Source organism: Physcomitrium patens, chromosome 9 (assembly GCF_059467195.1).
Source record: "Physcomitrium patens ecotype Gransden chromosome 9, ASM5946719v1, whole genome shotgun sequence".
Lineage (NCBI taxonomy): Eukaryota > Viridiplantae > Streptophyta > Bryopsida > Funariales > Funariaceae > Physcomitrium > Physcomitrium patens.
Genome location: NC_143418.1, coordinates 18,123,082 through 18,148,471, shown reverse-complemented (window position 1 = coordinate 18,148,471; position 25,390 = coordinate 18,123,082). Strand labels below are relative to the sequence as shown.

At 40.2% G+C, this 25,390-nt stretch overlaps 3 protein-coding genes and 1 long non-coding RNA gene across 26 annotated transcripts; 2 read left to right on the top strand and 2 right to left on the bottom strand.

Moving 5' to 3' along the window:
* Window positions 1-8,975: 8,975 nt before the first annotated feature.
* LOC112286980 (cyclin-L1-1) lies at window positions 8,976-15,516 on the top strand. Of its 21 annotated transcripts, none has more exons than XR_016504891.1 (11): window positions 8,994-9,972; window positions 10,269-10,350; window positions 10,679-10,819; window positions 10,982-11,151; window positions 11,438-11,699; window positions 11,841-12,291; window positions 12,705-12,785; window positions 13,031-13,069; window positions 13,274-13,360; window positions 13,575-13,642; window positions 14,162-14,307. XR_016504891.1 is itself a non-coding variant. In XM_073536344.2 (10 exons), the coding sequence occupies exons 1-9, from the start codon at window positions 9,635-9,637 to the stop codon at window positions 13,336-13,338; spliced, it is 1,629 nt and encodes a 542-aa protein (XP_073392445.1). In that variant the 5' UTR covers window positions 8,994-9,634; the 3' UTR covers window positions 13,339-13,360; window positions 13,559-13,834. The 21 variants fall into 21 exon arrangements, 10 of the variants coding, with proteins under 10 accessions (XP_073392447.1, XP_073392445.1, XP_073392446.1 ...); XR_016504889.1 differs by having other exon boundaries at window positions 13,559-13,642; XR_016504890.1 differs by having other exon boundaries at window positions 13,559-13,642; window positions 14,159-14,307.
* Window positions 14,500-15,516, top strand: LOC149988404 (uncharacterized). 2 transcript variants are annotated; one of them, XR_016504897.1, is made up of 4 exons: window positions 14,500-14,593; window positions 14,806-14,857; window positions 14,992-15,061; window positions 15,190-15,516. It is a non-coding gene; the product is annotated as an uncharacterized LOC149988404 (long non-coding RNA). The 2 variants fall into 2 exon arrangements; XR_016504898.1 differs by lacking the exon at window positions 14,992-15,061.
* A 1,392-nt stretch (window positions 15,517-16,908) lies between these two features.
* Window positions 16,909-20,343, bottom strand: LOC112286981 (GDT1-like protein 2, chloroplastic). Of its 2 annotated transcripts, XM_024529511.3 has the most exons (11): window positions 20,162-20,343; window positions 19,883-20,024; window positions 19,622-19,694; window positions 19,132-19,321; window positions 18,952-18,999; window positions 18,556-18,652; window positions 18,169-18,332; window positions 17,871-17,933; window positions 17,621-17,671; window positions 17,389-17,493; window positions 16,909-17,086 (listed from the first exon to the last, which is right to left on the bottom strand). In XM_024529511.3, the coding sequence occupies exons 2-11, from the start codon at window positions 19,971-19,973 to the stop codon at window positions 17,021-17,023; spliced, it is 948 nt and encodes a 315-aa protein (XP_024385279.1). In that variant the 5' UTR covers window positions 19,974-20,024; window positions 20,162-20,343; the 3' UTR covers window positions 16,909-17,020. The 2 variants fall into 2 exon arrangements, with proteins under 2 accessions (XP_024385279.1, XP_024385278.1); XM_024529510.3 differs by lacking the exon at window positions 19,622-19,694.
* A 1,094-nt stretch (window positions 20,344-21,437) lies between these two features.
* Window positions 21,438-24,373, bottom strand: LOC112286982 (uncharacterized). The gene is made up of 7 exons (XM_024529512.3): window positions 23,919-24,373; window positions 23,705-23,763; window positions 23,233-23,292; window positions 22,689-22,758; window positions 22,451-22,520; window positions 22,089-22,115; window positions 21,438-21,890 (listed from the first exon to the last, which is right to left on the bottom strand). Exons 1-7 carry the CDS (start codon window positions 24,105-24,107, stop codon window positions 21,841-21,843), a joined length of 525 nt encoding a protein of 174 aa, XP_024385280.1. The 5' UTR covers window positions 24,108-24,373; the 3' UTR covers window positions 21,438-21,840.
* Between the last annotated feature and the right edge of the window lie 1,017 nt (window positions 24,374-25,390).

Sequence of the window (25,390 nt, the reverse complement as noted above, 5' to 3'; positions counted from 1 at the left end):
AACCCTAAACCCTAAACCCTAAACCCTAAACCCTAAACCCTAAACCCTAAACCCTAAACCCTAAACCCTAAACCCTAAACCCTAAACCCTAAACCCTAAACCCTAAACCCTAAACCCTAAACCCTAAACCCTAAACCCTAAACCCTAAACCCTAAACCCTAAACCCTAAACCCTAAACCCTAAACCCTAAACCCAAACCCTAAACCCTAAACCCTAAACCCTAAACCCTAAACCCTAAACCCTAAACCCTAAACCCTAAACCCTAAACCCTAAACCCTAAACCCTAAACCCTAAACCCTAAACCCTAAACCCTAAACCCTAAACCCTAAACCCTAAACCCTAAACCCTAAACCCTAAACCCTAAACCCTAAACCCTAAACCCTAAACCCTAAACCCTAAACCCTAAACCCTAAACCCTAAACCCTAAACCCTAAACCCTAAACCCTAAACCCTAAACCCTAAACCCTAAACCCTAAACCCTAAACCCTAAACCCTAAACCCTAAACCCTAAACCCTAAACCCTAAACCCTAAACCCTAAACCCTAAACCCTAAACCCTAAACCCTAAACCCTAAACCCTAAACCCTAAACCCTAAACCCTAAACCCTAAACCCTAAACCCTAAACCCTAAACCCTAAACCCTAAACCCTAAACCCTAAACCCTAAACCCTAAACCCTAAACCCTAAACCCTAAACCCTAAACCCTAAACCCTAAACCCTAAACCCTAAACCCTAAACCCTAAACCCTAAACCCTAAACCCTAAACCCTAAACCCTAAACCCTAAACCCTAAACCCTAAACCCTAAACCCTAAACCCTAAACCCTAAACCCTAAACCCTAAACCCTAAACCCTAAACCCTAAACCCTAAACCCTAAACCCTAAACCCTAAACCCTAAACCCTAAACCCTAAACCCTAAACCCTAAACCCTAAACCCTAAACCCTAAACCCTAAACCCTAAACCCTAAACCCTAAACCCTAAACCCTAAACCCTAAACCCTAAACCCTAAACCCTAAACCCTAAACCCTAAACCCTAAACCCTAAACCCTAAACCCTAAACCCTAAACCCTAAACCCTAAACCCTAAACCCTAAACCCTAAACCCTAAACCCTAAACCCTAAACCCTAAACCCTAAACCCTAAACCCTAAACCCTAAACCCTAAACCCTAAACCCTAAACCCTAAACCCTAAACCCTAAACCCTAAACCCTAAACCCTAAACCCTAAACCCTAAACCCTAAACCCTAAACCCTAAACCCTAAACCCTAAACCCTAAACCCTAAACCCTAAACCCTAAACCCTAAACCCTAAACCCTAAACCCTAAACCCTAAACCCTAAACCCTAAACCCTAAACCCTAAACCCTAAACCCTAAACCCTAAACCCTAAACCCTAAACCCTAAACCCTAAACCCTAAACCCTAAACCCTAAACCCTAAACCCTAAACCCTAAACCCTAAACCCTAAACCCTAAACCCTAAACCCTAAACCCTAAACCCTAAACCCTAAACCCTAAACCCTAAACCCTAAACCCTAAACCCTAAACCCTAAACCCTAAACCCTAAACCCTAAACCCTAAACCCTAAACCCTAAACCCTAAACCCTAAACCCTAAACCCTAAACCCTAAACCCTAAACCCTAAACCCTAAACCCTAAACCCTAAACCCTAAACCCTAAACCCTAAACCCTAAACCCTAAACCCTAAACCCTAAACCCTAAACCCTAAACCCTAAACCCTAAACCCTAAACCCTAAACCCTAAACCCTAAACCCTAAACCCTAAACCCTAAACCCTAAACCCTAAACCCTAAACCCTAAACCCTAAACCCTAAACCCTAAACCCTAAACCCTAAACCCTAAACCCTAAACCCGAAAGATTTGTGTATGGACCTATTGAACTAAAAGCATTAGAATTGAATTCTATGCAAGAAAGAACTCATTATTAGTGAAGTGTTGTCTAAACCTGGTCAACAACTGAGTATCGAAATAAAATCGGCAGCTATTAAGTATTAATGAAAAATACATATGTGCACAAAGAAGGAAAAATAAAATAAAATGAAAAGAGTAAATTATAACCAAAGAACACCATGCTTGTAATTAAAAAAACAAATCCGGTTATAAACATACACAAGGTCACTTTTTAAAACCCTTCTTTAACCTAAACTGAAATTCAAAGTATCAACCCCAGAATGTAAATCTATAGAATTATGAACTGGTGATTTGATAAAATATGCAAAAAATATATCAACATCTAACAAAAAACATTGGTATAAAATATTTGTTCAATACAGGAAAGGCTCATCGATGATGTGGAGCATAATATTGATACAACCACTTCTCGTCTTCACTTTGTACGAGTAAAACACACTCCGAAATAATAATTTTATTAATAATCAATACCATCAAAGCCAAAAACAAAATTGATCAATACCTTGAAATATTCCTCCCATCAAATTGATCAATTTTATTGACCAATGCTTGCAATGCTTTGGTTGCCAAAGCTTCCTTTCGATCATTGGTTTGTTGTTGCTACATTGACAATGAGAAGGCTTGAAACAAACTAGCAATAGACGGATCCATGTGCATACCTTGTCCTTTAGAAGACTCCCCACCAGAAATTTCTCCCAAAAATCCTTCAAAATTTTTATTTTCGTTTTCCATAAAAATAAAGATAAAATCAACCGAAATCCAATACCTTTCACCTCAAGCTTTCACGTCAGGTTCACCACTTATGTCGTATTACGTGCTTTCCTGCTCGAGAACGCGCCGGGCGTCTGGCTGTAGAAGGTAGTATGGAGATTCGCCGATAGTCAAGCAGTCTATCAGTTTTTGACTGCTGGAATATAAACGACTGCAACAATGTACCGTAAATCTATACGGGTGCTCTTCGACTGCTTGTCGAAGTCCTTTTTGCCCCAGCCGGTAGGTCTCTAGACGTTACAGAGAACCCCGTACAACCCAAACTGTTAACCTTCAATACTGCTTTGTACTTACGATCTTTTATCCACTGACTGTCTTGTTAGATTAACCCAATAAATTTCATTCGCTCCGCATACTCAATCCTATAGACACCCTTTTAATCCTTCAATCACAGACGTAACTCGATTTCACAAAACAGTCAAGAGTATTCAAACCCACTTCATTTAAAAATCCCGATTCACCATTACAACACTGACTTCAACAGCGATTGCCTCAGTCTTTCCAAAACTCTATGAAGAAGAAAAATCCAAATTCTATGTCTTTCCTTCCCCGACCCGAAGCATGAAGCTCCTCTCTCTAATTCCCTTGATCTTCAAAAACCTCCAATGAAAACCAAACTGGTAACCTTGCAAAAGCTTGAAACTAGCTCCCCCCTCGATTCCCCCTAACCTTATCCTCTGAATTTCTTCAATCTTCCGTCTTAGATCCGGAATTGGCTCCCACCTCAAGCTTGGATCCAAAATTGGCTCTCGCCGTCAAGCTTTCTCCTCCATTTTTACCTTTAAGAAATCCATTTACCGAAAACAACGTTCCCTGAAACGGCACAGAGAACATGACAGCCTGAAACAGAATCGAACCCCGTAATCGGGACCACATTGAGTCGCCCGACCAATTCAGGTCCTATATTGGGAAAGATGCCCATAGTAACCTGGATGTTCCCGTAATTGGGTCAAATTGGTCCTCGCATCAGATTGGCTAAGACCCGTAGTAAGACCTGGATTTCCCGTAATTAGACCACATTGGGTTGACCGGCCAATTCAGGTCTCATATTGGATAAGAGGACCCGGATTGGATTATCGAAATTGGATCCAATTGGCTCCTCGAACCCGTCGTGTGAATTGGTCCTTCTCTTCCTGCTGACTCCCGTTATTGGAATCGAATGGAGCATTTCAGTATGCCCCGGCTGACTGTAACGGAGTGACTGAACCTGACCACTCAGTATTTGTACTGGAGTTGGTCGATGCTCTCAATATTCGAGGTAACTGAATATTAATAAAATTCCCCTTTCTTTTTATTTTCACTCTATACTCGTGTTACAACACGACACCGCACAGTAGAAAGGCACATGAAAGGCGACGTCCATCCCATACTGCCACCGTCCCCTGGATGCCACTCTCATTACCCTTCCCCCTTCTACGGGCTCGTCCAAAACCTGGTCGCCTAGTCTTCCAATCGAAGGCTTTCTCAGGCTTCACAGAAGAGCAAGATAGTGCGACACATGTCTCAACGAACACATCGTTCAAGTTTGCTTACAAAGCACGGGGAGAATGAGCGGTCGGAGGGCAGTTCGAAGTTGGGAGAGACGGAAGTGTGGCCAATGAGATGCAATCGAGGGAAGGGGGTGGAGAAAGATGTGGAGTGAAGAGGAGCAGGGGCTTGCAAGGGAGACAATGGCAGTTTTGGAGAGGCAGTAGGTTTAGGGTTTCGTGGGGGGAGGAAAAAAGTCACCGTTTATGAGCGGCGGAGCGAGAAGACTGGCATCGCTGGACGGGGGAGTTGGTGGTCGCCATCGTTGTATGAATCGATGGGTGACTACATGCCCATGTCGCAGGATGTGCAAGCGTAGCATGCAATTCGGTGGTGGACCTCGTTCTTACCCGCGGCGATACACGATGTAGAGGTGCCTCGAGATGACGCATTGGGTGGGGTGTCAAGGACAAAGACTCGATGAGGAAAAATATACACCAAAAGGCTATCTCGATATAATAAGTCAAAATATAAACAAGTAGGTATATTAAAAGGAAACTGGAATGGCTATTCCCACAAGACAAGAAACTAAAGACTCTTGAACCTGGACTAGAAGCAAGAAAGGAGTTGACAAGAGTGAAGAAGCCTTCACTCTTGTCTCTATATATACTATCTAACTAGGAGCTACGTGGCGACGTTCTATAGGACCTCCAATATGTGTTGACTTTGTAGGACACATGCCTTGACTTACAAGGCAAGTTTTTCTACGTGTGGGCCACATAGTTAGCTTGATCTTCAAGCTAACAACATGTGTGGCACATGGCCAACTTGTTGACCACGTTTCTAATCCAAAAAGTCAATTAAAGACACCTATGAAGTCAAAGCAGCGTCTAGGAAGTTTCTAAGAAGCTTCTATATTAAATATTATACAATTAACTTACTTTTATCTACTTTTACTTACTTCTACCTATTTCTATATGTAATTATTAGCTTACATGATTATGGCCGTGACATGGGGTGTACCAGAGGAGCCACAGCTTTTGGGGGTAGGGTTTAGGGTTGCACGCATTCAACAATTTCTTTTGGAGCCCGTCGAGGTCGTCGATGTCCAAGGGTGAGTTTTCGGGGTTTTCGATGGCAAAGGAGGAGTCGCGGATCGAGGCGGGGAGCGGTGAAGGGGGCTTTTATGAGGAGGCAGGAAGGGAGCAAGTCGAACGGACATGCGAGGGTTGAAGTTGGGATCGACGTCACTGCTAGGAGCTGAGGGACCTGGTCGCTAGGATTACAAATATTTTTTGATGCGTCGTTCAACAATTTTGTGTCATCGAAGAACGAGGACGAGGAGGCGTGGCCAGTGATAGACATGTACGGGTGCAATGAGTTCCGAATGTTGGAATTCTAGGTGAGGCGATGTATGAGAGGGAGGAGCCATGATTGGACGGAGGGCCCATTTGCCCACCCGGGCGAGAAAGTTAGGCGTTGCAATCCGCGGCAATACGACTACTCGAGGACAACGTGTAGGGAGTTTCGAAAAAGGGAGCTCTCGGAGAGGCGATGCGTGCGAGTTTGGGTGCATTTAAGTATTTGAGTATTGGCTACATTTGGCTGGGTACTTAGACGCAGCCGTGCAAGGATGGGCAGAATTACCATCATCAAGTGTGGTTTTTGGTGCATACGTCGGAGCAGCTGCGTTGGATGCCTGCGACGACACATGAAGCGACGAGAAGAAATCGGAGCACAGGACGTCACGAAGGGTTGCCACGAGCCGGTGCACGGAAGAGCTACGATCGGGCGTCGAGGTACGAGAACTTATCTCATGACAAACCATCGGGACGTGACGGTCTGAGCAAGTCGTTGGAGCACTCGAGCTCGACCCACTGGAGTGTAGGATATGCGACATTGTAGAATTCATTGCCTAGGTCGATGTTGGTCGGGCTCGCATAGTACCCCCTACCGCTGAGCCCTCTGTTGTCGGGGTCTGTTGTCGGGGTCGGTTGAGAAATGGGCGTGATTGTGGGGTGATTAACGAGCATGTCGATGTCTAATTTTGCAGAATTTATAATGTGACTACAAGTGATGCTGCAGTAAGCGGCGTAGTCTCGAAGGCTGCACTCACGGATGCATTGGAGGTAGGCACCAACGTCGCTTGCGGGAGTCTTGCAGAAGTCAAAGATGGAGCTGATATTGACTCCGTCGACGATGATCCTGATGGAAGGAGAGCCGATGGTGCAGCAGGTGGAGAGCGGGCAAAGACATAGGGGCGAGCAGCCTGAAGGACTCTCTCGACCTGGACTAGGTGAACCACCTATCTATGGGGGATTGCTTTGAGTAAGCAGAGTTTTGTATGCATTTAGACTCCATATATAGTTCTCTCATGAGAAAAAATATGCAAGTTAGAACTCTAATCAGGGTCTGAAGACCCTAATTAGGATTTTCAAACCCTAAATTACAGAAAACGAAACACATTTTTTTGAAAAACAAAATCATTTATAGAGGTCTTTGGGTGATTTTAAGCCTTGGCAAAATTTTACAACAGAAAAAGCTATTACATATTGAGAGATATTGAGGATGAAAAACCTCTAGGACACCCATGTAAATCCTAAACCCTAAACCCTAAACCTTGGTCGCAATAGTGGTGCATATTGGAAAAAGGATGGAGTGTATGAAGATCATGTTGGAGGAGCTCGCCACTTCATTCAAGAATATGGTGCAAATTGGCGGAATCATGTTCAATCCATTGCATAGGCTTAGAACACATATAATATAAAGTTAAATCATATGTACATATAGTATAAATATGATATTTTTCAAAAAAAAAAAAAAAAACATTTACTTATATAAATTATTCAATATATTATTATAATGTCCAAAAGTCTCTATGTATTTATTTCATATTTTTATAATATTTTTTTCATATATTAATGAAAGGCAAATTTTGCTATTTTGAAAATCTCATATCTCCTAAACTATTAATTTGCTGAAAATTTTAAACATACCATTGGAATCAGAAGCATGACAAATAGGGGGGTAGGTCAAATCAAAAATTCAAGACAACAAAGTACACAAAAAGTCAACAGAAAATTGTATCAAGTCAAACGCCTTATATCTCAAAATTGAAAAACATGTATAGGATTTCAAGACCATCACTAGATTCCTAGACCCTTAAAATAGGGGGGTAGCTCAAATCAAAACTTCAAAATTCCTATTCATATGCAAAGTCAACTCAAAAGTCAAAATAGTCAAACATTTAATAACTACAAACATATGCACCTTTTCAAAACTTCAAGCACATATTTATAATTGGCAACCCTCAAACAAATCCAATGGACTTTTCAAAAATTTCAAAAAGCCTTGTATGACAAAAGTCAAAACCCTAAACTCCAAGTCAAAGTAGCTAAATCTTCCAAACTATAAACTTGTATAGGAAAAGAATTATACCATTGACATCCTAGACACCATAAATGGGGGGGTAGGTCAAGTCAAAATCCAAAAATAATGATGCCCAAAAACCGGGGACACCCTTGTAACCCTAAACCCTAAACCCTAAACCATGATTCTACAGAGAATTACAGATCCCACTTTTTTACATAATTTCATCTAATTATACTTCAAATTTGTCTAAAGTCTTCTTATGAAAGTTTTATCAATTTAGTATTAAAATAAAAGAAATGACTATTATATATATATATATATATATATATATATATCTTAAAATGTATTTTGGTTAGTTGCGTTTGATCACATATTTAACACAAATTCTTATCAATTCATCTTTGAGTTTATTGTCATATATATATATTAGGTTGTTAGTAGTACATATTTAATAATTTTTTAAAGCCATATAATAATTTCTTCAACTATCTTTTTATTTTAAAATGATGATGCAATTTTGTTGCAAACATATGAATTTTTATATCTTATCTTACATTTAGAACAAAGGTCTCAAAATTTTGGAATAGCATGAATTTATTTTTTTCTAAATTATAATTTTATATCCTAAATATAAAAATGGATTTCTAATTTAATATTTTCAAAATTAAAAGTATTAATTTTTATCTTTAATTTTTTTATTTCAAATCTTACATCATTAAATTTGGTACTTTAGTTATACAAATTTAATTCCTAAATCTTACATTTTATAATACATTTGCATATACTATAAATCCTAAATTCTAAATCCAAAATTATATAACTTGTATTATATAACTTAAATTATACATTCTATAATTTATAGCTTAAATTTAAATCTATATATTTTGTATTATTAAATATTTATCTTTAATTAATTGTAAATTTTAAACCTTAAGTCACCAATCTAATAATAATACTTTAAAAGGTTATATTCTTTATAATTTTTTTTTTCTTAACCACATAGTTTATGATTTAAAATATGTAAAATAAGTTTTGAAAATCTAAATTGAAATTTTTTATTCTTTAATTTTTTAATATTCTTAATTTTTTTATTTTTATGAACCAAGTTTTATTTAATCATTGTTTTTTTTTTTAATGCTAGACAAATTCTATTTTGAATAATTTGTGTTCTTAGTGTTTGTAGAGTTGGATGATCAGCTAGGTACAATTTCACATTTAAAGGAGTGTTTTCACAAAAAGTTGAATTTCATTTCTTAGTATTATTATTAGGTGAATGTTTAATAGATCCGTACCTTTACTAAATATACCCATCTTTGATGAAGAATATGGTAATCATGATGAATGTGGTTGGGTTTTATTGGTTAGAGACCCAATAATAAGGAAATAAATCTATAAATCATTATTTTTTGCATGATGGTCACTATGGGCAGGGTTAGTTTTTTAAAAACTTGGGTCTATTGAACATTCGCATATTAATAACATGATATGAAGTGTGGAAAGAAACATCCAGTGTGGTAGAATACGAAATATTATAACACTGGTCTGAAGTAGCCGAGGAATGAAACACGCCTAGTTGCATGTGCTGTGAGGATCCTTGATTGCGAAAGTGTTGTGTCCAGACTCATAACCCTAATTAAGTATCGAGGACAGCCCCTTACCCTTCCCTTCCTCAGAGGAGAAGAAGATACCGTCACAGCATCTCCGCACGTCCTTTCATTCTGAAGTTGCATCGGTGCACTCGGGCCTTTCACATGCATGGATACTGTCCCGTGGCGTTGCATTCTGTGTGATCTCATGTACTCCGGCGAATTGAGCGACCAGATTCCGCAAAGTGAGGTAGGCGAGAAGAAGAGAAGAAAGGAGAGGTGAGGTGACGAGACGGGGGAGGTGGGAGTGGCTGTGACTTGTTCTGTGGGAGGGCATTTGTTGTGTGTGTGTGGCAGGTTATTCCGCTGTAGCCATCCCCCTTCTAGGTTTCCGGGCACGCCTCAGATGCTGCGACCGCTGACCTTCAATCGTTGCACGCGTTGTGTACTGTTATAGCCGACTCCTCTCCCATACCCTCGACGAGCCCTTTTTTTCTCTACTCGCTAGGTTTTCATGGTCACAGTGTTATTGTTTCCTTCACAGCTGGTTTTCCCTCTGCGGTTCTTGAGTTTCTCTTTCCTTGGGTTCTTGACATCGTCTCGATGCACTTGGCGTTCACTGTCAAGCTCTACATGCTGTTTTGAAGCCGGCCTTGTCGCGGTAGAATTTGCGCCCGGGTTTTTATCAGCCGTCGTCCAAATGATTTACACTGCGCTTGACACCTTTTATGTCACGGACGAGCAGCTTTCGAACTCGCCATCCCGGAAAGATGGGATTGATGACAAGACTGAATCAATCCTGCGTCGGTTTGGTTGTGACCTCGTGCAGGAGAGCGGTATCTTGTTGAAATTGTATGTCACCGCACTTATCTTTTGTTGATTATCTCGCGAATATCGACTTCTGTGTTACTCCTTCGTGTTATTTTAAAACTGGGTTTAAGAAGCCTCGTGTCTCGTGGTTCTCGATGCTGTGTGCTGTCTCTAGGTTTTCAGGGGGTGATGTGGCTCTTTTATTTCGACGTGTTCTCATTGCTGCTGAAATTCAATTTTTTTTTTTGAAGCATCTTCGGTGATGCTCATGAATTATGAGTATTTTTTCCATATCTATCTCTAGGTAATGGAATTAACTCTTGTATGTACATTCACAGGCCTCAAGCAGTGATGGCGACGGGGCAGGTTCTGTTTCATCGATTTTATTGCAAAAAATCTTTTGCACGATTTAACGTTAAGGTAAGGAGACACTCTAATTACCTTCGATAATCAATTTCAGGATGCTCAATTTTTGCGAGAGTGTATCTAGCGCAAACCCTAATTTCACATATGCATAGAATGGATCCAAGTCGGAACTTGTTGTCCTTGTATAATGGGTTTTTTGGCTTGATCATCATTTTTTCAATTCAGAATGCATTTCTCAAGTCCAAACTGACAGCCACTAATCATATATGATTATTATTTGCAACCGCTCGTTATGTGGTCTAGATAATTTGTGAGATCATGGGTGTTCGTTTTACCGCTCATTTTGCTTGGTACGGCTGAACTTACTCCTGTCTAATTGCAGAGGGTGGCAGCGAGTTGTGTCTGGCTAGCTGCTAAACTTGAAGAGAGTCCTCGTAAAATTCACGAAGTCTTGCAAGTCTTCAATCGCATGGAGCAGAGACGGGGAAATTTGCCCCTTGAGTTTTTAGAGTTATCTTCACAGGTAATGTCCTCTTTTCCATTCTTTCAACGCATTGGCTGCCTTCACTTGCATTCTCTACCATATGAGACATGTCAGAGATTCAATTTAAGGGTTCGATGTTGTGAGAACGCACGAGTACTGGAGTGTACTTTGTTCATGCTAACAAAGTATTTTAATCTGCAGAAGTACGAGGAAATGAAAACCGACTTGATTAGGACAGAGCGTCATCTGCTGAAGGAGATGGGATTTATTTGTCATGTAGAACATCCTCACAAGTTTATTATAAGCTACCTGAAGGTTCTTGCTGCTCCTTCAGAGCTGATGCAAGTTGCGTGGAACCTTGCAAATGACAGGTACATGCGTAATTCAGTTCTGTTGATGTTCATAGTCACGCGCTCGTATGTGCTGCAGCAGTGGTAAATTCTGACACTACGTGAAGTCTACATTATTTAAATATAATGAATCAATTCATTTGACGGTATGCTCATGTTGGGATATTGTTAGGGCTGATAGGGTTGTGTTCTGTGTGTTGCAGCCTACGATTAATCCTTTGAGACGGGGTCAAGAAACTTCATTTCTTGCGTTGGTCAAGGAAGAGCTGATGCAAATTGTTTTTTATTTTTTTATTTTTTATTGCAGCTTACGGAGCACACTCTGCGTGCGTTTCAAAAGTGAGGTTGTCGCGTGTGGAGTAGTTTATGCTGCGGCTCGAAAGTTTAAAGTTCCATTACCTGACAGGTGGTGGGAAGTGTTTGACGCTGAATGGAGTGATGTTCAAGTAGTCTGCAAGGTCCTTGCAGAGTTATACAAACAACCGAAAGGTTATTACATTGAAGTTGGAAGAGACCCCAAGTCATTTGTGTTGACCAGCAAATCCTGGGATATTTCTACCGAGGCACAGGCAAGTGAAATAATTTTTACCTTGTCTGTCCAAGATCTGCATCTTCACAACACTAACTAGGTTGCACTCCTGGTGTTGATATTATTTTGAGGTAATTACTCATCGAAAGGTATCCTTTTAATATGGGCTTATATATTGCAGGAAGGGCTTATCAGAACCATGGTAAATGGAGCTGTTTCTGTTGAGCAGGTACCGACCATAGTAAGCTCAGATGCTGGTGCACAGAAAGGACCAGCTTTCAAAACGCCAGTAGACAATTTGAAGCCCGAAATTGTCAAGGATAGGAGTCATGATCTTGACGAAGTACGCAATCCGAATGCTAATGGTGATTCGAGGGATGATCCTGGAGTAGGAAAGGAAAAGCCTTTCAATCATATTGAAGATGAAGGAAGGGATAAGAGTAGGGATAAGGATAGGTCCAGGTCCAGGCTTCGCGAGTCTCGAGATATTGCCCGGGATCATGACGCTGAACGAGAACGGGCACGAGTTAGGGATCGGGACAGGGAAAGGAGAGACAAGGAACGAGAGCGCGATGAGCGGGAAAGCACAAAGGGGCGGGGCTACAGCCGGAAGGAAAGGGGAAGGGATATAGGTGAGACTGAAACTATCTGGATTGACTGATCTGAAATGACTGAACTAATGTCCTCTTTGGATACTCTTTGTTGAAAGAGCCATGTTGATTTTATGCTGTTGATCATTTTATTGCCTTCGATTCGTTTTCGAGTAAGTCGTGAATCATTTTATTCAAAACTCCCGCTCATTTGAAGTGGCTCTTTTGAACCCCCAGACCTTGTTTTTGTGAACCTATTATTCACAGGGCTGTCTTTTCATGTGCATGAATTATTTTACCTTTTATTTGTTAAAATGCTTGTAGGTGTATCCCTGGTTTGTCTCTACTTAGAGAGGGGTGTTCCTGTGTTTTCCTGTTTAAAAAAGTCGTGATCCCACTAGATGAATACTTGTTGTCAAGGAGTTGATAATAGGTGTGTGATATGTGCGTGACAGTTTTTTCCGCCGGCCAGCAGCTGTTGAATGGCCTTCGCTATCCGTGCAAGAGCTTGGTGCACATGCTTTTGCAGGCATATTGTAAATACTGACGTGTTGGGGCTACTGTCTAAGTTGATACCGTGAGGCCGTTTAACAGTTGTGCTGGTAGGGTATTTTAGTTGCAGTTGCTGTTGCTAACGTCAGATCTGCCCTTGAAGGTCAGTGTATATGTTGGATGAAGCGTCTGTTCGCAGTAAAGCATAACTGATGTGGTCTTAGCTTTTTTCGTTTAAACTATGGCTCTCACTTTATTTCTCTGATCAATCTGTTTTTTTTGTCTTCAGGTCATGCCCAGAAGATTCGGTACAATGCAGATCCTCGGGGTAAGGAATAGATTCATCTCATGCTCATTAGCGATACAGCGGTTAGTATCTAAATAATAAACATGGTCTGCTCTACACGAGGTTTTTTTAGCAGATCCTGAATGACAATTCTCTTTTATCGGTGGTATCTAATCATTGCGAGTGTTACATTCTGGTGATCACCAAAGCTTATTGAGTGCTTTTTGTGTTTGATTGTTTTCACAGAGCGGGATTTTCAGTTGGTCCGAGAGAAAGATCGATCTCAGCTCCATCGTCGACAAAATATTTAAGGAGATTCAATTTGGAAATAGGGTACCTGTTGTGCATGAGTGGAAGGACTTGGGTTTTTTTAGTTCAAGTTAGGCATGCAGGCATGTATGCTATTTGATTATCATAGCACAGTTTTCTGCACCGCCGGCCAGTGGAAGTACTTTTCCAGCTGTGCTATTGTCTCATATTAGTAAATGTTGCTGTTTAGGATGAACTGATTTCAGCAGCTCCAATTGGCAGAATTGATCTCACACAGAACATGGAACTTGGAGAGAGGAGACCTTGCTACAAGCGGAGTTGGATGGACCCAGTCGGCAATTTACGGTCGGTTCCTGGACTCACGTTCGGTGTTGGTGGAGCGCTAGTATGGGTACTGAGTAGAATCTTGTGAGTTTGTAGATATATAGCCAAATTAGATTTACCTGAGAATACATTGTGGTGAATTCAAGAGTAACATTTTAAAAAATTCAAAATTAAAATTTTGACAATAATAAATAAAATAAAATATTTAATGCATGTAGTTGCAAGTTTGGAACTCGTGTTCTCATTGATGTTTTCCTAACCATTTTAGTGCACAGCTCACGTTAACATCATGTGTTCTGCATTCTCTTTAGCCTCCCTCTACTTTTATGTGTATCTTGCGACACTGATAGGCAGGAGAAACGCTCTTGCTATTGTTGTCCGTTGCACGGGTCTAAATGTATAATTTGGTGGCAGTGATACAACTCCGCTGGTGCTTAGGTCATTTTTCGGTGTCGGTTTCGCCATTTTATATGTGAGTGAAGACGGGGCACTTATTTTACTAATCGCGGATGTGCATGTATGTGCACAACACTGTAGCAGCCCCTCATCCCTGCAAGAAGCTCCTTCTGTGCTCAAGGGAGATAGCGCGGGGTATATCTACTCTTCACCTAGCTGGTGGTAAGTGCGGGCTAGCGATCAGTTTTTGCTGCATTTGACAGCTGCAGCAGGTATTTTAACAGACTTCAGGCACAGGCTCTAAATAAGAGTTTTTTTAGTCTAAAAGTTGAGATTCTCATGAATTTTGTGAAGTCAGATAGCGATATTCGGGTTGTGCAGCGTGTTCTCATCTTTCCTCTGGTTGCCACCTGCTTATGTGATTACCCGAGTTGCTATCCTTGTTAGGAATTGACTTGTTTGTTGTTGCTTGTTAACGTGTTATGGTTCTATTGACCACAATCTTGGAAGACACTTGCAAGGAGGTTAGTGCCACAGTACTGTTGTTTACAAAATATTTGGAGAGGTTTTCTGCGGGTATGTAATTAGGTGAATTTTATTAATGTTTCGTAGTTTTATCGAATTCATAGCATTGACTATGTTGTAGTGGCTGTCCGGATGGTCTCTTAACATGTACTTTATCATTAATAGTCCAATTAGCTTTGAATGAATCCCTAGGGTGATCAATGCATTTGGTTCAGATTGACTGAGGATTTTGAGCTCGAAAATTGGTTGATACAAACGCCTAGGTTATGTGCGAAGGGTATGGCAGCTTTTGACGATTGGAAGCCAGAGGAACAGGTATGCTATGTCAGTTGTAAATCATGCTCAGGTAGTTGGTAGTTGCTTAATAGAATGATTCTATGTGTAACTTTGGTTAGTAGTTAAAAAGATATCTTTGATTCCAAGGCAAAACGTTGGCACTTGTTCTCTAGGTGGGGAATATACTGTAGGATTTACAAGTTTGATCATCTGTGCTCTACTTTGCACATTGTATGGTTTAAGGTATAGTTTCAAACCCTGTGTGATTCTATGAATGATACTTGATTAATACTCGATACTGTAAAAATACTCGAATAATTTGTTAAACTAATGATTTGGAAAGAATTAGAAATCTAATGACAATTTTTCAGGTACTGGCTGCTTCCTGTTGGATGCAAGGGACATCAATAATGGTAACCGAATGTGTCATGCACTAATGCTGGGTGCCAATTTTTAGTGTTAGTCATAGTTGTACGTCATTGCTCTGCGGACCATGTCATGCTCTTCACGGCAGTATCAGATGTTACACGGTCGGATTATTTCCTGAGTATGGTTGGTTGTTTGCGTCTTAAGACATTCTTATGACCTGAGTTGTGAAGTATTAGTCCCTGGTTGTATAGCTATTTTCTTTTTGCCTTATCATCTTTTCATTTTGTGAATAGTTTAGTATTTTATTTCATGTTTCTTCTATTTTTTTTCTTCTCACGTCCATGTGTACAAAAAGAGCAGTGGCAACAAGCTTTTGCAATCTCGAATTGAAGTTAATAACTACCGGGTTCCCTCTTTCTGTGCTCTTCTGATTTTTAACAGCATATGCCTAAGCATATACAGGTTATATCAGAGCATCGTTATCCTCAAGTTATCACGTTTTGGCTAGAACCTGCAGTAGTTGATTATGTCTACCTGGTGCCAACATAGATTTGCTTAGCTTGTTACTACCTTGTTCAGCCTTAAGCTTCAAATTTCTGAATGAATGTTTGAAGTTCATTACTGACAAATGAACAATACAGTTCTATTGTCGGACATGAATTTCATTTCCGAAGTAAGCAAAATCCACGCTTTAGTACCGCCGGTTTGCTGGGTACCGAAGCTGCTATGTGAATGTCAGATATTTGTAGGACACCGATTTTATCGATAATTAGAGTCTGAACACTTCAGTTTACTGGTTTTAGAGTTTGATAAGTTGTTTGAGAACATCGCATGATCTTGATCCCCCACGAACATAGTCCTAAAATTTTAATCAACACTATCATCAAAATATTCTTTTATGACAACTTAATTGGCTAGTAGAACTCCAGCTGCGTACTAGCATGAATGATGTTAAGTGAAGAATTAAGACTCCAATTATTTTGAAGTACACAAATCTGCTAGGAACTAGACCTTGATATTATCCACTATTTCATTATTTGGATAAATTGTACATAACTTGGAAGAAAAGTATCGGACCTGCATGTGTACACGTGTACATGTAACGGAAGCACATGTGTATTTACTACTCTTTCGGACCAACCGAAAATCTTAATCTCATGCGATCGGATTTGTATATGATGGTTTATCCGTGTCATAACGGCCAGCATTCCAAGTCTGCTGTATCGCTCTCAAATCATTTTTTTCTACTTTGTAATTATAATACAAACTTTCCTTGACAGGAGTGAAATTTCACTTGAATTGGAAGGAAATTATGTAAATTATCATTCTCAAATCTGATGTAAGATGAATACATGTTCACTAAATTCCTTCCAAATCATAATATCTCCATGTTATAACTTACAATGAATCTGATTTTATCACATTTAGCTACATTATGAGACAGTATTAACTAATCGATGTTTATTTGAATACTTTGATGTTGACAAAAAATTAAATAATATACTCTCTTTCATACAGATACCTAAAAATTAGATTTCCCTTGGAGAATGCTCAGCAAACGAACACATGACACATCAGAGTATATTCTGAAGTCATCAGTCGGGATACGCCAGTAGGGTAGACTGATAATGGAACAGCCGAGTGTGGCCACAAAAGTATATCAGCTTTGGGATTGTTAGTTACTCAACTTCAAAGAAAGTCATCATCATCAAACAACTACATCAGGACAAGAATGGTCCGCTAGGGAGTTTACAATATGCCCACAAATGGCAAAAATTTAGAATACAAATACACAATGGTTACTAATGTGTAGTCTGAGGGTACACGAGAAGTTTAAAAAACTCCAAGAAGTGTTGCAGCTGCGAACACAAGAAAAAGAACTCCTCCCGTGTATCCGACCTGCGCAACCAAGCATGATGACACGTAGGATTAGATACACAAATATACGTCCACGCCGTACTCCAGCAGTACATTAAAACCGATTTACGGACCGTGGACTATACGATCATTTACGTCGGTATTGATAACAGGGTAGTTGAGCATTATAGATACAAGCCCTTTGAAGGTGGAGGAAATAGTCTCATGAGGCTCATAGATTGAAGTATTTGTACTTCACTTGATGATAGAAAGTGTGACTTCTAACATAAAAGAAAAAAGAAAAAAGAAATATATATATATATATACGAAGGAAAAATACTCACCACTTTCTCAGATATGTACTGAGCAAGGAAAGCTCCTCCTAGCACTGCAAGAGCAGTGGCTATTACATGTCCCGCAATGGCACCTGAAGCAACACCCCAAGGAGACTGCAAAACAAAATCCCCCTTTCATATTATTGCTCATTCTAAATAAAACACCATAGTGCGAAGCATATAGATTCCAATAATGTGAAATCGGTTGAAAAGTCCTAACATAAGCAGATTCAAACTTCACCTGTGCGGCTCCAAGAGCGACTGTCGCAAGCATTGATCGGTCGCCCCATTCCTGAAATCCCAAGCCACAATTAGAGATGTTATGAACAAGCAAAGGCACATGCATGGATAATGACGAAAATGCCACCAATTGCGGATTCATTACAACTTATTGTATTTTAAGAGACTGACGTGCCAGAGCATCATGTGAAAATGAACCCAGTAACCTAGAATCGTAATACTTCATGTAGATATGTTGATAAGAAACTTACAGCTACAAAAACAAGGCTGAACGCTTCAGTCACCACTTGAAGCGGTGTGGCTACTTTCTTAGTCTGCATGAGCATGTTCAAGTCAAGTGAAGTCAAGATCGACAACCTTGCCAATTGGAACAGTAGAATCAAATTCTAAGCTTCGTGCCTACTAAATCAAAGCAGTAACTTTTTCGGTTACGGAAAAAGCACTAGAAAATTTAAACCAACGTGAAAAGGACAACCCCGATTTTAAAAAAGAAAACATGCTTTCATCTCTTACAGAATGCTCTCTATGGTTACATCTAACCAGAAATACCTCTGATTTCTCCAAGAACTCCTGAGCTTCGGCAAGTTCGCCAGAATCTGAAGATTCCACTGCGGTTCCTGGTTGTTCGGATGGCAAATCCCAGGCAGCTTTAATTGACCGAAATCCAAACCATATTAGGAGAGCAACAGCAGCATATTCTCCAATTGGAAGAGCTGTATTAATCACAACCAGAAGAGAGGTAAGTATTACATCCCAGCTGGACATATCTAGTACCAGCAGACACACGATTCGAACTACGATTCCATCCAACATATTCATCCTGCACAGCAATGTTGCAAGACTGCCAGCTTTCAGGAAAAGAAAAAGAAAAAGAAAAAATGTGGCCAGGATGTCCAGCAGCAGAAAGGACAATCAATCAATATCTCAATTTCTTACTGGTTTGAAGCTGAGCCGGCACACTCTGGAAAATGCGCCCTATAATAACAGAAATTATGGTCATAAGAGAAAGGGCGCCAGTTGCTCCCAAAAGAACCTGCACCCTTCAGACCAGTTCAAGAACATGTAGTAACCACCTATAACAACCACCAAATATGATATTCATTTGCACTTCGTAAAACAGCACCAAATGTAATAAACAAACTTAGAATATTAATAAGTTGCGATAGCTCTATGGGAATGTTAGGTTTTCCTACACTGGAGCTGCATAAGTACACTGCAATATTCACATATTCCTTCTTATGAAAACCGTAGGAAGATAATCAGAACCATCCTTAGAGGAAAAAAACAACTACATGGTCTCCTTTTTCAAACATGGTGCGAGGCTATTCATACCAGAACTCTAGAATGCCGCATAGCAAGAAGAGCTGCAATAAAGAATGTCTGCAGAACAGAGCCAGCCAATTTGAGCATTCATTAATCAAAAGCGTTCCAGAAATACCCATTATTACAAATATGGCCATAATTAAATTTAGGGATTGATTAATGATGAAACAGAGGAATAGGAAAACCTACCTTGTCGCCAATTTCAGACACAAAAATAAGAGCGAATGCAGCACTAAAACCAGATTTGGCAATGGCAGCCATCAAAGCCGCAGGGCCTCCCTTGGACAGCGTCAGTGCAACACCTCCTAACGTCCCTAATCCCACCAATGCTGCTACCCCTGCTATTGCTTGTAAGGTCGCTTTTTGCTTGTCTTTTGGCCTACAGCACAAGCGATTAGGACACTGAGTAAGAGATCCAGTACAGTTCCTCCAGACTAATACCAATGCCCAGGAAATGTGAAAACAACATGTCAAGCCGGGCCACCAACATTGTAAGTGGCAGCTGAACGCAAGCAGAAGCACAAGCTGCAGAAAAGTAAGAACTGAAAGGAGTTATCGTAATGTGACATGGTTTTCTACCTTTCTGCTCTACAATGATTAGAGGAAAATGGCTGGAATTTGAGACTGTAATGCTGGGTGTCAATAGTACTTCAGTGAAATTAAAGCATGATTCTAATACCAGGATACTGTTTGGTTACGATCAGTTCGCCAAGGCCGCCGATTGTGTTCGAGACCCACATAAATGGGAGATGCTACAACACGAAAATACTAAGAACTGTAAGACGTCACCAAATGTGTTTGAAAACCTAACAATCCTCCATCACTCGTCATAAAGCAAGACTTTGGGATGGTGTCCTCACTAAACTAACACTAGGAAATCAAATGAAAAGGTGTGCGAGCATGACAACCAAGGCACATTATGGAGGTTACAGTCGCTTACTGATCCAGTGAGGAATTGTCAGCTTCATCTTTTCCCAAGTTAGAGAGTTGCCTTCCTTCGGACTCGAAAGGGCCCACACTCGATGACGCATGAATTCTTAATCTTTGGACAGACAGATGTTGGACACTTCGATAAGCTTGTCCTAATGCACATGTTGATTACTATGAGTCAGAATAGGAAATTATTAAAGAAGTAAGAAACAAAAAGGTGACTGAATACAACAAGAAAAGAATTGTAATGATCCCATTCGAGAATTTAGGGTTGAGAACGAGAATAAACCTGGGCGCGAAATCGGGCGAAGACAGCGAGAGCGAGGGATGGAGAGGCAGAGGAGAGAGGGGAAAGGGGAGCGCAAGGAGAGGAGGTAGGAGCCAGGCAGTGCCATGGCCATGGCAAGGAGCGTTTCGGGGAGCAAGTGCTGCTGCTGGGTAGGTCAACAACGGCAATGCGCTACAGCAAGGAGAAAGGAAAGGAGAAGATGAGCCGAGCAGCCTGACTGAGTGCGTTACAAGGGGGCAAAAGAGCACATCTTCAGCCCATTGCACTCCGCTTGGCACGTGGAGTGGTACCTTATCTGTGGCTCGCCCTCACTGATGCGAGCTTCGGAAAGACTTACAAAAGCGTTCTGTTTCTAGATTGTGCCCGGCTCCAAGTCTTTCCTCAACTGCTTGAGGTCTTCTGTCATTCCTTCACACTCTCCTCCCTCTGCTCCTACAGTGCTATTTCAGGTTACGAAATCGCGAGTCGCCCACAACCCACTTTGACCCCGTCCTCCCCGGTTCGTCCTCTCTTACGCATCATATTTTTACACACCAGGAATATCCATTTGTTCTTGCATTAACCCTGTACCCGGTTGATACTTCATACCCACTGTGTACTTTAAAGAGCAGAATATTTCTCATTATTCAACGAAACTGGTACTCTTGCAGGAAGTGGGGTGCCTGGTCTATTCTTCCTTCCAAGGACCTCTATCACCCAGGAGACGAGGTGACTCTTGTCCCGAAGAATCATGGTCATCTATGTCCTGTAATCTAACCGCGCGTTACAGCCTAACGTTTTCCACTAGGTAACATATTGCTCCTGCTGTGATGATTCCTGATAATCATTTTCATCTACCAAAAAGACTTGCAGATATCGCATCAGTGCCACGTTGTCATGCACAATACGTCGTCACCTGTGTCTAGAAACAAGAGCTGGTCCCGTTCCACATGACACTTTCTACTTCTTTTTCTCTTTCAACGTCTACATTTAGAATGTGTTTTATTTATGAATTGTCGCCATGTTAATGACCAATGGCCGAAAGTGGAAGACCTTGAGTAAAACTCATCTCTTCCAATCCATCAGCCACAGATTAAATCTGTAGTGCGCCATAATGCCTGATCAGCTATGTCCATAGAAGCCGTATTAAAACAATTGCTGTCTGAACGTCTCCCATTACTGAGGCATTATCATACCGTGCCAAGAAATCACAGCCGCAAAAAGTACCTGTCACTTTTCTCTCTCTAAAACCAGTGGTCAAGGGCATGTGAGCGATATCACATACGGTCTAGCTCAATTTGCAAATTCTGTACTGCCACCAGGAATCTTTATTTCACATCCTCGTTACAGCACCTAGAGGGATGGAACGTACTCTAAGTCACAATGCTTAGAGCGACAGAAGTAGTATACCTTCTGCGTTGAACTCAATGGTTGATACTTGTTGATAGAGCAAGCATTTATAAACTAACAAACTATGGTACAAGGATACTTTTTGTAGATCCAGAGCTGCTCTTATTCTTGAAAGAAAATCAAAATTGAATACATCCAGCTGAGACCCATTGCAGCCTGACCAGAGCCTGAAAGCATCGAGTGACGAAGATGTCACGACTCCAGTTTGGACAAGGATATTTTCACTGGCGTGTATCCCGACAGTAAGAAGATTACCATTAAAAATTTCACAGCAACCACAACCACAGGTGTCACAACAGCTTCAAATAACCGGTTATTTCATCTACTAAGTGTGTTGGCCCTGTGACAATACAACACCAGCAACAAAACCCAAATGTAAGAGAAAATAACCTTCCAAGAACATGAAATGATCGAAACAAGACAAACTCAAACCACCTACTGGTGTATGACTTATTGTCAAAAGATTGCTGTATCAAAGCTTTTGAGCAGGAACGAAAATGGAAGTGAGCAGGTAGATAGCTCTGAGCCAGTTACGAACCTAAAACTGCCAAAACTGTTTTTGAATCTGCAAAAGCAGGAAAAACCATCAAAAACATAAAATAAAATAAAACACTGAAATCATTCAACATAGAGAGAACTTGAACCAAGCTGCAGTCGTCCTTCTTTCAAGAACCAAAAGTCCATCACCATCTCGAGGCCCAACAAAACCATCAAGGGACAACTGCTAAAATACTGAGTCCTGAGTTGTACTGAGTTTTTTTTTTTTTTTTTTTTTTTTTTTTTGTTGCTTGAGGATACAACGATACAGTACATGTAAATCAGAAGGAAAAAAAAAAAAAAAAAAAAAAAAAATCTGTATTTTGAAGAAAAAATTAAACAAGTTAAAATGGTGATAAATACTTCGAGGTATTTGTGTACGTCCGGCATCGACAGTAATATGGCAAGGTAACTTCATCGCCTTCGCTCTGGTCTGTATAGAAGTATACCACGATGAAATTGATGACGCGCAATGAGAAGCATTATACCTTCCACTAACGAAAACAAATTTATTGACAAAAGCAAGGCTGTGAAGAGAAAATGTGATTGTAAATAAATAAAATAAAAAATTACAGCCAAGGGACATGATGATGGAACAAACCTGCAAATAAAGCATCTCTTCTTCATTTTCAACTCTAGTCACCACCTTCACTTGTGAACACATCTCCCATCTTCAAAACCACCCAAATCAAGATAGAACGGTTCAACAGTAATATCACACATTGAAGGACACAATAGGGTTCCTAAGATTGAGCTCTGACAAAATGTCGAAGGCACATTAAATGATGATCGAACGACTCCCTTGCACAGTCAAAAGAATTTACTTGAAATACAAAAGAAAAAGCACATTGAAACTACTAAATATTGCTAACGTGGCCCTAATTGACAAGGTGGCATTCAGCGAGTAACCATGGTTACGAGCCAATCTAATGTTCTGAAAATATGTCTTTTGCTCACAATATGAGGTGCATGACAATAGTAACGACTATGCAGGCCGAAAGCAAGATGAGTCGCACACAGTGACCAGGTCAAGAATAACTGCTTCTTTAGAAAAAAAAAACTGCTTTGCCAACAGACATTATGTACGAGAAAAGACGCGAAATTAATACAAAGCTAAAACCTCACAGAGGACGATGGAAAATTACCGTTGAAGAGCCTTTGGAGCCCGGTAAAACACCTTCTTATATAATCCAAGTGCGGCATGGCTGCAAACAATATTCAATTAAATATAAACATTTCACCCAAAGCGGATGTGGATTGAAGAAAAATTAAAGTCCACTTCACTTGGTGAAACCGGGGATCTGAATATGAGCAAAATAGCGTAAAAAAGATTGAAAACTATCATTAGGCAACCCTACGAGCAAGGCCTTGCTAATCAAAAATTGGAAGAATCCCAAACCACAAGTATGCACATTCTTATTACTTTGCGGAACAAACACAAAGCAGAGACTACAAATTCGCAAGACAGTATGCAGTTTGTAGTTGATTTTGCAATAGTATACCAAGTCACCATCGGATCAATAGCTTCACAAATAAGAGAAGGAATCATGTCGTGTTCAAGTGCTACAATTACTATGATTCTAGAAGAAACGAATTGCGAGGCAGAAGAAATCCAACCTGCACTGAGCAGCCACTTTACCCTTGCCCATCTTTAAATCATTTCTAACCACTAGAACCTGTCAAGCCAGCTGAGGTTAGATGATAGTGAAGAAGTGAAATTGACGGCAAAGACTGGACGAGGCAGATTGGAAGCATGGCACATACAAGCATAGTAACAAAGGATTGTAAAACCCTAAACCCTGATGCTGCCAAGGAATGAGGTGAGAAGTACCATCTTGAAATCTTCGAATTTGTCAGCGAGCTCTTCCACTTCATGCGTGTCGGTGTCTTGGAAGGGTAGAGAGTTTGAAGGAGGGTGGAGGGCGCGGAACGACTGGCGTTTGGCGAGGAAATAACCCAAGGCCAAGCAGCCGACGCCCACAGCGAAAGTTTGCAGCAAGGCCTGCTTGGTGATGGCCATGGGAGCATAGAATGGGAAGGGCAAACACCAACAGACAGTGAGACAGACAGACAGAGCCACCCACCCGTCACTTCACTTAGTGTCGTCGTCCCACGCCCTTGTAATCACAATCAAAGCACACAAAGTGCCAGGCAACTGGCTAATAACACACACACACACTCACTCACACACACACTCACTCACACACACACACACCAAGTAGCAATCTCGCAACACACTAGACCCGCATCCACATCAGCACCACCACCATCAGCACCAAGCAGCCACAGAAGAGAACAGATAAACACGTGGTCTCGTCCTTCCTGCCCACCGTCTCAGCGAACGAACAATTCAACACGAACGAACTAGTCGTCACGCCTTCCACATCCGGGTTGGGGGGAGCCGGGGTAGGAGGCTGATTGTAGTGTGAACGCGTCTACATTGTTGAACTCCACCATTTTCCACCATTCCTCACGAAAAATTGACAATATTTCCACTCCTTCTTTTTTGTATGCAATTTAAGCTAATTTTTCAAACAACACTTCTTTAACCTCAGAATTTCAAACCATTTTGATTGATGATCATCTGAGGGGCCAATTCTGGATATGCAACATGGTGAGAAAGTCTGTTTAAGTATTGAGAGCATAATCTCAGATTTAAGCTCATGCTTGTCTCAATTTTTCAACCAGGTCAAACTACAGTTGTTAGAAAAATTAAATGTCGAAAACATAAATCTCATTATTGATTGTAAGGTACTGAACAGCTGAAATGCTTTCTGTACAAGTCAAATTAACTATTTTATTCCACAAATAAAATTACATTTTAAAATGTACACGGTTGTTTTCAGATTTAGTATATACATCTATATTAACTCATAAATTCATACATGTACAAGAGAAAAAATTATGATTCTTTTTTAGCAACAACAACTTTAAATCTGATTTAGTATGTTAAGTTTAAATCTCACATTTTTTTTTCTCAAATTGTGACATAAAAATATATTATATTTGATTTTAATAATCATAAGAAGTGATTTATATATATATATATATATATATATGCACACACACATACACATATTACAAATTCAATTAGTTCAATTTTAGACTCCATAAAGTACTTATAATTTTATTATATTATCTTCCTACAGTAAAAAATTAATAATATAATATTTTATCATTATTAAGTGTTATTTAAGAAATTAGTTTTTTAATTCTTGTCATATGATATGGCATCAAGTGCCAAATCTTGTCAAATATTTGTAGTTTAGTTTGGTTAGTGGTTTTTCATCCATTGAGATTTTT